The sequence below is a fragment of the Bactrocera neohumeralis genome, chromosome 3, assembly GCF_024586455.1.
Source record: "Bactrocera neohumeralis isolate Rockhampton chromosome 3, APGP_CSIRO_Bneo_wtdbg2-racon-allhic-juicebox.fasta_v2, whole genome shotgun sequence".
Taxonomy (NCBI): Eukaryota; Metazoa; Arthropoda; class Insecta; order Diptera; family Tephritidae; genus Bactrocera; species Bactrocera neohumeralis.
In genome coordinates, this window is record NC_065920.1 from 27,475,752 (window position 1) to 27,491,158 (window position 15,407).

The window sequence follows — 15,407 nt, forward strand, 5'->3', positions numbered from 1 at the left end:
CTAAAACCTCTGCCGTACTTTGGGTCCGGCACCCGGTTGCAATGCAACTCCACATTCGACTGACAAAGTCAGTTCTTCCCGCGATTTGGGTTTTAACCACAGCCACCACGAATCTCCACAAAGGGCCAAACCCAATGAGCAGACTGGAGCGAACTCCAGGGGCTACTGCTCCCCGTGGTACCAGGTTAAAGTCTTTGGTATTGACCTTGTAGCCGAAGCTACGACCAGTTGAGCTTCCATACAGCCCTGGACTGGTGACCAGGATCTTAGTCGCCTTTTACGACAGGCATGCCTTCTTCTTCTTCTTAATTGGCGTAGTCACCGCTTACGCGATTATAGCCGAACATGCCTTACCGCGGGTATATTCGGTTTCCCCTCGAACCCGGAGGGGTCCCCCCGTACCCGCAGGTTGACAGTCATAACTTTGCAGTCGTAGATAATTTCGTCTATCTTGGTACCAGTATCAACACCACCAAGAATGTCAGCCTGGAAATCCAACGCGGAATAACTCTTGCCAACAGGTGCTACTTCGGACGGAGTAGGCAAATAAGAAGTAAAGTCCGATGAACAAAGACCAAATTCTACAAGTAACTCTGCTCTGAGAGTATTCGACGCAGTACCCGCCGAAGGAAGCAGAGGAAGACGGTTTCTTCAGAGATTATATCGTTGCTTTGGATAATAATTTATACGAATTATGTATAGGCCGATTTTTCGTGTGACCATGAATAATCCCACTTGGACAGCTCGAGTTGGTTGCCCATTGTGGTCCTTAAAACTATTAAGTATGGATCAAAAACACCGTCGCATGCACCTAGAGTCTATCACAAATTTATTCAGGCAGCTAATATCAAATCCAGCCAATTTGCCGGGTTCGTAGAAAGTATGGCAACCGACAAGCTTCAAACATAGTCTGACGAAAGATGGGTAGTGGAGAAGGAAGTGTCTAGATGTTGCCACCTCATCTTCTTCACTACAATTTTGACAAGTTGCGTCTTATAAAATCTTTAGCTTCACCGCGCGAATGCAAATAGGACAGTGTCCAGTTGGTACACCTATCATTACGGCGATGTGAACCTTACTAAGAGCTAGTAGTTCCATGGACCCCTTACGTTTTACTCTGAACCAGAACGCCCGAATGCACGAACATAGGAAACACCTGCTTAAGAGTTTAATGCTAGAGGTCATGCATTATTTGACTAGTTTTGAGCTTACTGTCAGCGAGCTTAAGACATGTTTAGCAACGTCTGTGTGTGTGTTTGACTTGCATTCAAAGTTTGAAGACATATGCTTCAACTCGCCGTTCGTATTTTCCATTTCTCTGCGGTATAGCAGCCAGCTATTGACTACAGCGGAATTTATATGTACACCAGCATGTACCATTTATTCGATGATTCCGTACAATTCTAACAGCATTTAGAGAAATATATCTGACGCATGTATGTAAACTGTCTTGATGGCTGCCACTTCTAACTTGCAAAACACAACAATGGTCTGACAGTGTGAAACAGTGAATCTTATTTGGGGTATAAACTTAATTCATTCAATCTGCGTCTGTCAGCTTAACATGTTTAGCAACCCTGTGTGTGTGTACATCCGTAAAGAAGTCACACTTTAGAGAAATATATCTGATGCTGTCTTGATGGCTGCCACTTCTACTTGAAAAACACAACAATGGTCTGACAGTGTGAAACAGTGACTCTTATTTGGGGTATAATCTTAATTGTCAAGGGCGCCCTTGTTTTTCAGACAAGCACTTCTTCGCTTTCTCTCAAAGACATCCTAGACTTTGGTGCAGCAGACTTGCTAGACACATAGCTTTGGTTAGCTACGTCTAGTAGACTCGTAAGCCCCACATAGGCAAGTTTGGGTCCTTAGTCTTCATTCTCGATGCCAGCGCTTGACGTGAATTTCAATAAGTTTGGCGGTTTCATTATCGACACCTCTACTGTGAGGCTATCAAATGTTTGAAGCGTTACCTTTCGAACCAAATTTTGTTCACGATAAGGCCCATTTATGACTCAATGGGTATGTAAACAAGCGAAATTGTCACTTTTACGACGAAAAGCAGCATGAAGAGATTCAAGAGCTTCCATTTAAACCAGAAAAAACAACGGTCTTGTGTGGTTTGTGGGACGGTGGAATCATCGGTCTATATTTCTGCAAAAAATAATGCCGAAGAGTACGTAACCATTAATGGCGACCGTTATCGCGACATGATAACCGACTATTTGATGCCTGTAATTGAAGCTCGTGATCTCGGCGACATTTGGTTTCAAACAAGACGGCGCCACTTCCCACACATCGCATCAATCAATGGATTTATTGAGAAAACAATTCGGTGAGCAGATAATTTCGAGCTTTGGATGGACTATCTAAAACATAGCCGCGACTAAGATTTGAAAGAGATAATATATAAAAAAATAGATGCGAAAGAACTTTCTTTCGAATGATTCTAAACATTCTCCAATAAATTTGAAGTTTCTGTGTGTTTTCTTTAAAAAAGTAATGAACCTCATAATGGATCACCCTTTATAATAATATGGAACCGCATACAGGTCAGTGCGACTGGCTTTTTAGATTTAAATTAAATTTTAAAAATATTTTGAATATTTAATTGAGCAAAATTAAACGTAGTCTCCACCTCCTTAGAGCTCGCAGCAAAAAAAGACAGACACTATACATACTTTTAACTTAAAAAGAAAAAAAGAACAATCGATATCTGTGCTTTCTGTTGAACCAGCCTTACCCAATATTGCATAAGTTTCTTCTAGTGACCGTTGGAAACCAAATATACAGTTAGCATACATGGCATCTAATCTTCGATCCCATTAAAAATTTCGTTCCAATGTTATTGTAACGCTTCCATTTGTACGTGACAGATATTTTATCTAATATTTGTGCATAAATATTTTCGTTAATTTTATTTTATTTTGAATTTTTTTATAGCTTGTTCGGGCGTGACACTAACTCAAATTAGCGCTCGAGCACTTATCAGTGTTTGACTTATACATACTACATACAAGTACAAATGTCTGTAGACAACGGCGGTTACATCCGTAGATTCATTGTCCGTCCATTGACTTGAGGCGCGCTCAAATTCGTTTGTTTTTCGATGATTCAGCTTTGCGGTCTTCGTGTGATTTCGTCATGTTCTCATTTTCCTTTCTTTTATTTAATTTTTCATGGTTTTATAGCTTTGTTGTTTTTTCTCCTCAAGCGATTAAGTGTATATTTTCCAATGAAATTCTGGTTTATGTCACAGACTATTTGGGAATTCGACTATTGTGAGAAATACACGGCGAGTTGATGTTTTTATTTTCTGTGTGTTTTGTTTTTGTTTTTGTTTATTTGACACCAGTTGCAATTGGAAGCATTTCAGTCTAATCACGGCATTTTGTGGTCAATTAACATGGTTATAAGAAATCCATATGTAATGTACGAGTATATAAGTTTATAATTCATAAAATCTTAAATTAAGCTAAACTGTCTCTATAGCCTCTTTCAGGAAGGTGTGAATTCACTCCGACAGCAGTTCGGCAATAGTAATGTCGAACTCGCGCACTGTGTCCACTATCGATAGCATCACGCTACTTCCTTATAAGTTGCGTTTAGGTGGTCACAGCTAGATTGCTGCAAAGCCGATGAGTTATCAAGAGAGAACACTCTCGCCTTAATTACGTCGGATTGGGAACGAGATTGGGTGCCCGTGGTGTCTTGCGTTTTAGTGTTGAGTCTATGGACCTCAAGTAAGCTAACAAATAGTTCCTGTGTTAATGAGAGACCCTTCTTGCCTAGAGTAGAAAGCAGCAGATCGACTGAGCTACTTGCTCTTAGCAAAGATTCATCTTGCCACAACCGTAGGAGTTCGGATCTTGGCCTTCAACGTCCTGAGAAAAAGACTTGTGGATCGTGGGTGCCGCATGATGGCTTAAGCAGACAATGTAGCGCTAGTGGTCAAAGGAAAGTTCCTGAGTACCTTGTAAGCAAGGATAAGATAAAATATATAGACGAAGATTGCACCGCGAACTTAGGTCTATTGTAGCCAATCCTAAATCAGAACCTTGCCCCAGCAAATTGATAAAATCCAATATACTACTAGGTACTTGTGAGGTGATGTGATCTATCTTTGGAAACATGGATCCCAAGGCCTTTAAACTGCATCCGCAGACTGTAGGTGTTCTGGAGTTTCAGGCTTTCAGACAATTTGCACAAGAAGCTAGGCTCATATTATATAAGTGCTTCTTCAGCTTGCAGTGGCCAGTGTAGAATGCGAAAAGTAACCTGATTTGGCACTATGGAGGTTGAGCTTATAACCCTCCATTAGCATCTTGCAACTACGAAAGCATACTTCAGCGTCGTAACTAATTGGGCGGCTGGAAGTGGCTTGGTCATTAATCCAAATGAAACTGAGATGGTTTTTCTTCACTAAGAGATACAAGATCCCGGTGGCACCATGGCCGTGAATGTGTAGCATTCGCTACAAGCTGCAGATACCGTGATGTATTTGGGGCTCGTTCCAGATAGGAAGCTTCCATGGAAGCCTAACATCGAGAAGAGAGCAGGGAAGCTCGAGAGCGGTCAACAAGTGGCACACATCAGCATGTGCGGTGTACTAGGCTTCACTCCAACCATGCTCATAGAATTTGGGTTTCTAAATGACCATGTGTCTGACAATCGGAGATCCTCGCGCGCTTTGACCTCGTACCGGATTTTATGAACTACAGAGTCGCCAAACCAAACTTTGCCGGCTTTTTCTCTACGCACAAACCTGCGAGGGACTTATGAGTGGATACAAACAGTAGAAAGAGAGGGGCAATAAGCTTCTTTATGGATGGATCAAAGGTTGGGGGAAGTTTGGTATAGGGTTATATTGTCAAAAACTCTCTATCAACTTCAGAGTCAGATTTCGTTAAGAATGCTTAATTTTTTCAAACCGATGTTGTTTTCATTAGGATAACAAAAAAAGCCTCAGCAAATTTGAAAAAGATCAAAAGGCGCTTCGCCGAATTATAAGATCGGATCGGGAATCTAAACTGCCGACAGTTCACATATGATAAGCTTGTGAATGCCATGGTTACACCAGGTACTCTCACACTTTGGGAGTGGCCCAGCCTGACCCTCTGATTACCTTCAAAAAGACTGCCGAGATAACCGTAGCTACTCCCTTCCATTCTTCTTGCGAGGTAGCACCATCCCCTCTGCTGCGGTCGAAGACGCCAAATTCTATTGGACCTGCGATTTCGCAAACTGTTAATGCAGCTTTCGTTTGTGGTTTCGTACCATGGGCGGGTTCCTCCTCATGCGACCTTTTGCGCTCTACCGATTGTTTAGTGTACTAGTCGCGTCCAGTCCGGGCTTACCATTATCGTGCTCTCACTCAGCACCCTCTCAACCCACACGAGTGTGTTGCCATGCTGCTCAGATACCTATTCAGAATGTATGTATGTATGTCACAGTAGCACTCCACGATTTTGGCTGCCAAGTGGCAGTATGCCTTCTGTTTCACAGCTGGGCTCTATCCGAAGAAACTCTTTGGATCGAATCACTGTAGCGTACAAATTTTTATTCGACAAATATTTCATCATTTCCGAAAAATGGAGTCTTGGATAAGTTAATAAGAGCTTAACTGACATACATATAACGGTCCTATATGAAAAGAATTAACTGCATCTCTCATCTGAAAATGTGTCTAGCCCATAATTAGTAGCCATAAGAGAATAACAGCTTGAATTAAAACTAAAATAATTTCACTATAATTATGAATGACGATTATTTTTAAAGTATTTCAGCGCCCTCTGCCAGGAAATAGCACTTGAATTGAGAGCGACATCTATGAGCCAATTTTCTCGCTTCAACAGCATATTCTTACTTAAAGGTGTTTTCAGATAAAAATACCATAAATATTGCTTGCTATTGCTTATTATTAATTATTAGTATCCACTAGAATAAATTACAAATAGAGAAAAATTTGAGTTGGTTTGTGGGTTGTATATGAGATTTTTCATTGAATTCCATAAGCACATCTGGCAGCATATATTTCTAACACTGTGCTGACTCCGTCAATGCCGACGTCGCTGCAGCTAGAAAAACTGACAGCAGAGAACAACAACAATTGCTATATGTTCTCTGGAATCGTCTTCTATCACCCGCAAAGCTTCAAGAAAGACTTAAGTGAGCGGATGTGCAGTGATTTTTTAGAAATTTTTAGTAATCGAATAGGCCAAGATCAGATTCCGGTCATTTTGCAGTATATTTTAATAGAAAACTATATAAAATTAATTTAAGATTTTGATATAAATATGTGTAGTAAACAAATGTGGAGCCGGCGAATTCCGGCACTTTTGTTGTTATTCTGCGTACTGGGTGAGTAGTCAAGAGATAACCTGTAGATTGTGGGACAGTGGCAGATGTAAAGGGCAGGTTAATTGCATAAATTAATACTATTTTACTGAGCTTATTAATGATTCTAAACACAACGCAATAATTGTGTTGATTTTTGACACACTTATATGTAGATATGTATATTTTGTAATAGAAGATCATTGACCTATTCAAAAACGGAAATCCAGGCTTAATTGGAAAACAGCTGATGGATTCTAGGATATAAAATTTGTGTTTCCTCCTTCAATATCAAGGCAATCAAAATTTAATTAAATAATGTGCATGCAAACATGTAAGCACATATCACTGTATACACAATGGGCAAATGTATCTTCATTTAACACAACTGATAACCTTTGCCTCAAATCACTACTGTTTTGAAGAAATTATGTACTTGGCTACACAAAAGCATGTATGCGGCACAGATAAGAATATACAAAAGTCGTCGGCAATGCACACTGTCCGCTTGGAATGACGTGTCTTTCATTAGAAAAAAATCTTAACTTCGGTTGCTCTGAAGCTATAATACCCTTTACTGTATAAGTTTTTTAGTATGGAAGGGTATAAAAATTTTTATTCCGATTTTGATAGTAGAGTTTGTATGACAGCTATATGATATAGTGCTCCGATCTAGAATTTTTTTGCTGATATTGTAGGGTGTCCTTGGCCAATAATCCGTGCCAAATTTTGTAGAGATACCTTGACAAAAGTTTTTCTTATAAGAATTTAATTTTATTCGACCAGTTTGTGTGACAGCTAAGTACAATCGACTATATAATAGTAGTTGTTGTTGTTTTAACGGCAGAAAATATTCCTGAAGTAATTTCGACAAATTGTGCCGAGTTTACAGTCCTTGGCCGGATAATAATCCGGGTCCGGCAATGATTCCGACTAATAATCAGCTTCTTGGGGAGAAAAGGGCGTGTGTAAAATTTCAGAACGATATCTAAAAAATGAGAAACTAATTCGCATTTATACAGACAAATAAAATGAAGGCTAAATTGACACAGTTCTGACGACTGGTTGTTATAAAGGGTATTAATATTGCATATAACTTTTGTTTAACGCTTAATAAATTAACTAAATTTTTCATAAATAATTAAATTTTAATGATACACATTTTCAAATTAAGTATATTGAAATTAAAATTATTTTTTTTTCCAGTTCCTACGTCGTTTTCAAAAACTGCCTTCCTCATTCCACCGAAAAGCCAACACTTCTTTGAGCTCACCAATGTCGTGTCCATGCACGACTTGAGCCGTTCGAGCGCCGAGGAAGCCAGTTACATACTTCGCGCACAATTAAAAGTTAACTCCGTATGGAACACAGAGCAGGATCAATTGCTAGAAGTTTTTATAACATATTCGAAAGTCAGCGCACCGGCTAAAGCGCGCAAATCCAGTAAAAATGCGGAGATAACAAAAATACCTGATCGACCCTTCTATGTCAGCCTTGTTGCGGGCAAGCCGCATAAGGTCATAGCACATACATCGCGAGATCAATCGCTACTAAATTTAGAGCGTGGATTCGCTTCGCTGCTGCTATTGCAATATCAAAATGGACCCGTCACGGAGGTAGATGTATCGGGAAAATGTAACGCCTTTTATGCAGTCAAATCATCCACAAATATTGAAAAGATCAAAACCGATTGCTCACATTGGGATTTAAAAGTCAATTACAGAGCTGAGAAGGCTTTAGGTAAGAAAATATTTAATACAGTGATTATTCGTTTTTACTATTATTTTTGTATTACTCCAGGTATAACACAAGTGTCACAAGAAATTGTTGAATATGAACTGAGTGCTGAAGGTGCACTGATGCAAGCTATATCCTCGGAAAAGCATCGCATTGGCTTGGCTGCAAAACCAGATGTGGGCAGCGAAGTGAGCGCCAAGTTTAGTTTAACACATCTTGTCGAGAGCGCTGACGTAGTAAAGCAACTGGAGTTCGATAAACTTGATGATGCGGTTAAGAGTTTGTTGGAGTGGTATCGTGTTTTCGATATTGAGGCAGACGTAGACGGTGCAATCAGTGAAATTAAGGACACCACTGTTAGTATGCTCATATAAAATTTATTTTTGTTGTAGACCAATAGTCTTTTTTATATTTTCCCTTTTTACAGCTTAAAAATGAAATCGAAAACTTTGCTGCTGACTTCACAAGCGAAAATGTGGGCAAGCAGTCGCTAGCACGTGCCATTGCAGAATTACTGCCAGTGGCGCGTATCACTAAGCAACCCGAATTCGTTGAGATCCTAAAATCCCACAAGGAATCTGCCCACCCAACTATCGATCTGCTAGCTGCCGTACAAACCATTGACGCACACAATGCCATTACGGAAATATTCAATTTTAATGGCGATGATGATCGTTGAGTTCTTGGAGCAATATCTGCAATCTTTAGCGGTTGGCACACATCCGGAACGCGCCATTATCGAAGATCTCTTCCAGCGCTTGCAAACTACCAATGAAAATGAAAAAATTACGAATGAAAAACTACAAGACACTGTAATTCAAACGGTCGCCGCGCTTACGCGTCAATCCGGTTTTGACCCTAACGATCCGCTGCTGCAACAAATCCGTCATTATCTACTGGATAACCTTAGTGAAAAATGTACAGAAATCGAGTGTAAAATCATATACATACGTGCGCTGCAGAACTTGCAAGATGTGAGCACAATACAAACGCTTTTCGACAGCGCTTTCAATGGTGCGGCTGCAGAATCAGTTGTTGCATTACAAGCACTGAAAAGCTTCTCGATTGTCAACTTTAACGAAATGCAACGCCGCAGTCTGGCGGACATTTTTTACCAAAGCAAACGTAAATTCGATTCATCAGCACGTGTCATCGCTCTCGACATACTGCTGGCGCTTAAGCCCACCAAGGAGCAGTTGAGTGAGCTACTGCGTTACTTGAATTCGAACGATCAACATTTTGAGGTTAAAACATTCGTCATACAAAAACTGCGTATGGTAGCGGAGAAGTGTCCACGCTTTAGGGCGCTTTTAAAATCCTGCTTGGCGGAGCTGCCGGAAGTGAATAATTATCACGTAATCGGCCAGAAAGGCCTTACAACTGTGTTGAGTCGTGAACTTTCTCAAACGCCAGCGTTTAACGAATCGCTGTTGAGTACACAGGAAATTTACCAGGGTGTATTAAAGCGTGGCACTGTTGAGCTGCTGCTGGGTGCAGACAAAGACGAATTTAGCAGTTTTAAGGCAAGTCATTTAACGTCATATACCTTGACTGTACAAAAAACATACAATAACATAATTCCTTTCCCTGCAGATCGGTATCTACACAAGTGGTCTTTCATCCTTCGTTGGTGATGCGGAAGACGTAGCTGAAGATGAGGCTGATGACAGTCCTGCCACCGCTGGTATGGAATTAACAGTGCAGGGCATACTTCTGCGGCCGCTCGTATTTTTCTCCGGTCAAGGTGAATTGATGGGTCACGTGTGGAGTGGTACGGCCTCGGAACCCACACCAGCTTACCAAGCAACCATTTTAGCGGAGGATCACGAGCATTACGTTATACTTGCATCGGGCGCGACGGTTTACATGCGTGTGGTGGGCACACGTTCGATCGATCTAAATGGCAAGGTCGAGTTCAGTTTGTGGAATCGCAATGCCAACACGGAAATCAAACAGAAGTAAGTTTAGTGCTTCAATTCAATCGTAAATTGATTTCTAAAAATACATCTTGTTTATTACAGCACGGGAGCAGCTGTTGTCGGCAGCATGGTAGCGGGTTTTACTTATGCCAAAGTGGAAAACAAGTTTACATTGACTAGTGAACCGCAGATCAGTCTGCAGGCTGATATTGATTTCTATTCGGGCGTTAAGTTGTGCATGAAATTAGAACGACCGGACTTGATATTGAAGTGAGTACCAAATCTGGAAAATAATATAAAGCTAGATTTTTAAACACATCCTTTCAATTTTACTTTTAGTTTGTCGAATACAAAGTCTGTCTATTTGACACCGAGCTCATACTACAAACATATACGCACGAAATCCACGCATAAACTGGCCGGTCGCACTTTGGCTTTAAATCAAAAGAATAATGAGATGTGCAATTTGATATTCAGTGATTAAATTATTAATATCGATTGTGAGGTTAAACATATCAGTATATTCAATACTCAAAGCTCTCTTCCTTAACGTAATAATAATGTGAATCTCGCGTAATACTATAAATGTAAATCATTAATTGCCTTAATTCAACTAACAAAAGTGATAAAAATTTTTTTATATGAAAAGTAAGAACTTCTTTTTGCAAGTGATTATATTTGTGCAGCATTTATAAAGACAATAAATAAAGTGTTCAGTCCATATTTTTTACAAGCAAAAAACTTCGTTTTTTCAGTCGAATCAAGTTTTGGACTTCTTACTTGCATAAGAATTCATGCGGTTCGATCGCCTGTTCTGGCAGACACTTTGAAAACAAATTTGCTATTGTTGCAGGAGCAGACGTAGACCCTACTCGTCGTCGGAGCGGTAGAGAAAGGCTTTGTAGCAGCCGTGGTAGAAATTGGACAATAGGCGTGGCACCGCCCACTTTCAGATGAAATCTTATATTTCAGGATGTACAGAACCATAAATTTAAATAATAAAAATTCAGTTGTTGATGTTGTTGCAACGGTGAAATTCGGTGCAAAACTACCGTAATACATGCCACATTCCATATAAGATTATTTTAATATTCATCTATTTCCGTAATTTTGTATTTCAATTTATACCAATCAAACACCAAAGAAGTTATCGGAAGTAAACGTATGACATCTAACGTCACAAAATCGGACTATAACTTATCAAGCCCAAAGATACCAAAAATGCGGACCTGAGTGACTATGGCTAACTTTTTATGTTGTTGTTGTCCGTTAGGGTGGTAGGATTTAGATAAGCTGTCATCGAGATCATCCAACGGTAGGTCCAGGAAACGTGCTGCTTGGACAGGGTCGGACCATAGGGAGAAGGGTGTCAGATGTGTAGGGTTTGTTGGACATGAGGTGACTCGTTGCATACTGTACATACGTATATTTGGTATGTCGGGGTCGATTCTGGATAAGTAAGAGTTTAACCTGCTACAGTCTCGTCGCCTGCAATCACTGACAGGGAGTCGATAAAAATATTTATGGCTCCACTGTAAATGGCGGCCAGTGCATGTCTGAAGTGAGTTGCATCCGAAGTCTGGTCGGTGTATTGTCTTACGCCGTCGACGTAGTTAAGAAAAGACCTCTTGAAGTTCCTAAGAGGCAGTTCGGTTTCATGATTTCTACGAAAACACCCCAGCAGAAACTGCTTGGAGAGCAGTTCAGTGTGTAGATATTTGATCGGAACCATCAAGAAGCATGCCGTTATAGTCCGAAGTGCTAAATTTTTATCTAAAATAGCGGTCAGTCTCTAAGATAAGCAATGAAACTTAGAAGATGTGTTTTCCAGCAATAATGAGTGTAATAATGAGTCCTGGTGCTAATTGGGTAAAAACGGATCATTGGTTCCCATACATTGGTATATCGGCCACTATGCGAGTTAAGTTGATGAAACTCAGGGAGAATCTATCCCTCTCTCTCTCTGGTAAAGGTATGTATTTATGTCAAAAAGTGAAAAAAAAATTTGTTCAATACTAAACTTAGCACTTACTTGTTTATTACTATTTTACGCCATTATGTATGTATGTATGTATGTATTCATGTGTATATGTATATCAACTACATGTAGTTTATTTTAAGAATTTTATGCCAAACGTAAAATATAAAAAAATATGCCATATTCTACCATTGTGTACAAAGCGGTAAAGTACAGTTCAGACAATTTTGGTTAAGGCCTTGGCGCGTCGGTCTGTGTTTTGGAATAGTGCACGTATGATATGTTTAATTTCTTCGGCTTTATAATTAACGGTTAGTATGCCTGCACCTTCGCACCAATGCTCGGTGATTTCTTGCAACGATGCGTTGAGTAACATTTTCAATTGTTCAAGTTTCATCCACGACTTAATATGTATGACTTCATGTTTGGACTGTAAGGATAAGTGATATAAGTATGTATATGGTATATAAAAAAAAGTTCACTTTTGCGCTTTACCTTAAATAATGTTGGCACTTTTTCCAATATGACACCAATCAATTCACTCAGCTCACTTGCAACTGTTGCGGATATATCCTCCATTGCAAGTATACGCCGTATGATTTCATTACAAAAATCATGTAAAATATCGCAAAATGTCTTATTGTACATGGCGTCAGGGAGCACGTTCAGCCAGACATTTTTCAACAAATCTAATTGTCGCAAGCACTGGCGTAGTAACTTCAGCGGCGCTGTGCCAACTGTGTGGGCATCTGAGATATCTGAGAAAAGCAATACATACGTGCAACAATAATTAAAATAAATATTATAAATGAAATGTTGCAAAAAAAAATAAAAATATTTAAATATATGTGGGAACTTACCGAATTCCTTAAGAATGCCCATTATAATTTTTTGTTGATAGCTGATTTGTAAATTCAAGTATTTACAACCAGTCATCTGTAGCGTTTTCACCAGCGCCGGGTACGTGGGTATGTCTTTGTCGGAATTTGTGGTAACCCAATGAGCCAGAAATTGACAATTATTGTAAAACAAAGCAGATTGCTGTGGTATGCTGTTCATCAACTTTCCGTGTATATTGGGTACTTCGCTCAAATACGAATTAAGTATAACCACGATTACATTAATTAGACTCTCGTCCTTTGCTTCATGCGATTGGCGTAGTATACGTTCCATTAGCTTAATGAGTTCCTGCAGCGCATAAAAATAATAAAAAACTATAATGAAACTGAAATTAGTATTGCTAAACGTACCAGTGTGCTCTTCGATACCATGCAACAGGGAAAAAGAAATGGATTCATCGATACATCATCTGCAGAATTCTTCTCAGCTATCAAAGCCATATCTTGCAAATCCTTACGCATTATATCAATTGCACTTTTCAATAGATTATTATTAAATTCCTCACGGAAATATGTTTCGAATTTTTCAGTAAAATCACTTAAAGTGCGATCAGTTTCGGCATTGATTAAGAACACATCCGCTAAAAAGTGTTCAAATTGTATGACGTCCTCAACCAGCGTACACTCTTCATATTCATTCATATTTTTCGGTATTGCATACTTTAGGCATTCATCCACAAGTAAATTCAAAAAGCGTTGCTTTATGTGTTCACCAATAATGGAGAATACTTGCTGATCATTGGATACTGAAACGTTGATGTTGCTTAAACAAGTCAAAACCAACTTGATATTCTCAAATACTTTATTGTAAGAGGGTCGCAAACTTTTACTAATTTCTTTGAGTGAATAGGAAAGTCTTAGTTGTACATAATCAGGGCTCTCCTCACAATATTCCAGTAAAACGGGCTTCAAAATAATTGGCACGAAACAGTTTTCCAGTAGAAAGTCGCACATTTTGATTGGATTATAACGGGCCTAAAACAAAAAGTTTAAAAGTAAGTTTGGTACAAAAACTATGTTGAAGAATGATGAAGAACCAAACCTTTGTAATATAACACATGCACATACCTGAAATAGTGCCATTACTGTGTCCTGCAACTGATTTACATCTGTTGATACTTGCAGCGTTACACATTTTGATTGCGAGAATGATTTTTCGGTGAATTGCACAAGTTCCTCGAATCGCTGTTGCAGATTTTGTTCCAAAATTTTAGCTTGCATTAGATATTTCACATTTATGGTGTCGTAGCAATTGCATTTTTGCAATACACGATCTACATCACTGCCACTATCACAGGATATTAAACTTTTCAATTTACCCAAGTGGTCGAGCACAACCAAATACTCTTTATGCGAATTTGCCTCTTTAATGCATTGAAAAAGATCATCCACTTTAAGTATGCGATAGGAGACGCGTAAACCTAATGACATTTCACGGAACTCATCAATACAGGCGGCCAGTTCCGAATTGGCTTGGCGTAGCGATTCGCTTGCCTCAGAGCTAATTGTCTGCAGCAAATACTCAGACTCGCGCACTAATTGCTCACCTTCGTGGAGGAACGCGTCAACAGTCGTTTGATTGGGCATGAAGTCAACATAGTTGTCGTCGATATTTTTGCGTATGCTCTCCTGGAAACGTTTAATTTGCGTAAAGATTTGTGTAATTGTGCTCTTGGTGACTTCGGGATCACCGCCGTTGGTATCCTTCAATATTTTCACGATATTTTCGCCATATTGTGGCGATTCCGCGTTTAGTTGAAGCGTCATGATAAAGACCCAGAATTATTTATTTATTTCTTTTATATTGATATTTGAGTTCTAGTGCTAAATTGTAGAAATTTGAAATTTTTGGCAGATGAAAGTAATATTTTGACATTTTTCGTGGTGAATACGAACGAATTTCACCCAACGCACATAAATGATGGAACTAATTATTACGCCAACATTTCAAAGTACTTTTATTTTTGATGTCGACGGTGACAGCTGTGACGTCATACATAACAATAAAATAAGAGGAAGGTCAAACGAACAAATGGTAGAAGCTTAATATATTATACATATATTGATTTTTATTTTCATTTGTAAGTGAAAAATAAATTCTTTTTCATAAATGAACGGCGCAGATTGTAAGATTTGAATAAGATGTTATTTTTGTTTATATTACATGTTTTACATTACATATTTAAATTGTTTAATTTTTTTTATGTTACCTCTTTTCTTTTTAATCAATGATTATCGGCTGTCTCAACTTTGCCCCTATTAAAGTACAATTTTGACAACTTATAAATTTCAATACTGATATATTCATGGAAATAAAAATTTAAAATGACCATCATAACAGGGGATTACATGGAAATAAATTTATTGGTTAATAAAGGATGTTTTAAAAATAACGTATCAACTATTTTCCTGAAACATTTGCCATTAATTTTCACTAAAACTTGTTAACAATGAACCATAAACTGAGTTCATTTCAAGAATTAAAAAAAACTTTTCACTCATACACGTGAGTTCCGGAAATGTCTCGTAATGCTG

The 15,407-nt window shown here is 38.9% G+C and overlaps 2 protein-coding genes across 2 annotated transcripts; one reads left to right on the forward strand and one right to left on the reverse strand.

Annotated features, from left to right (window-relative positions):
* Window positions 1-6,147: 6,147 nt before the first annotated feature.
* LOC126753263 (microsomal triacylglycerol transfer protein) lies at window positions 6,148-11,120 on the forward strand. The gene is given in 8 exon segments (XM_050464536.1): window positions 6,148-6,363; window positions 7,546-8,079; window positions 8,140-8,432; window positions 8,504-8,712; window positions 8,714-9,599; window positions 9,670-10,034; window positions 10,098-10,265; window positions 10,335-11,120. Coding segments are annotated over 8 exon segments (2,664 nt in total). The 5' UTR covers window positions 6,148-6,299; the 3' UTR covers window positions 10,480-11,120.
* Window positions 11,121-12,073: 953 nt separating this feature from the next.
* On the reverse strand, window positions 12,074-14,743 carry LOC126753267 (centromere/kinetochore protein zw10). Its single transcript, XM_050464576.1, has 5 exons — window positions 13,941-14,743; window positions 13,224-13,847; window positions 12,834-13,161; window positions 12,469-12,731; window positions 12,074-12,403 (listed from the first exon to the last, which is right to left on the reverse strand). The coding sequence occupies exons 1-5, from the start codon at window positions 14,637-14,639 to the stop codon at window positions 12,191-12,193; spliced, it is 2,127 nt and encodes a 708-aa protein (XP_050320533.1). The 5' UTR covers window positions 14,640-14,743; the 3' UTR covers window positions 12,074-12,190.
* Between the last annotated feature and the right edge of the window lie 664 nt (window positions 14,744-15,407).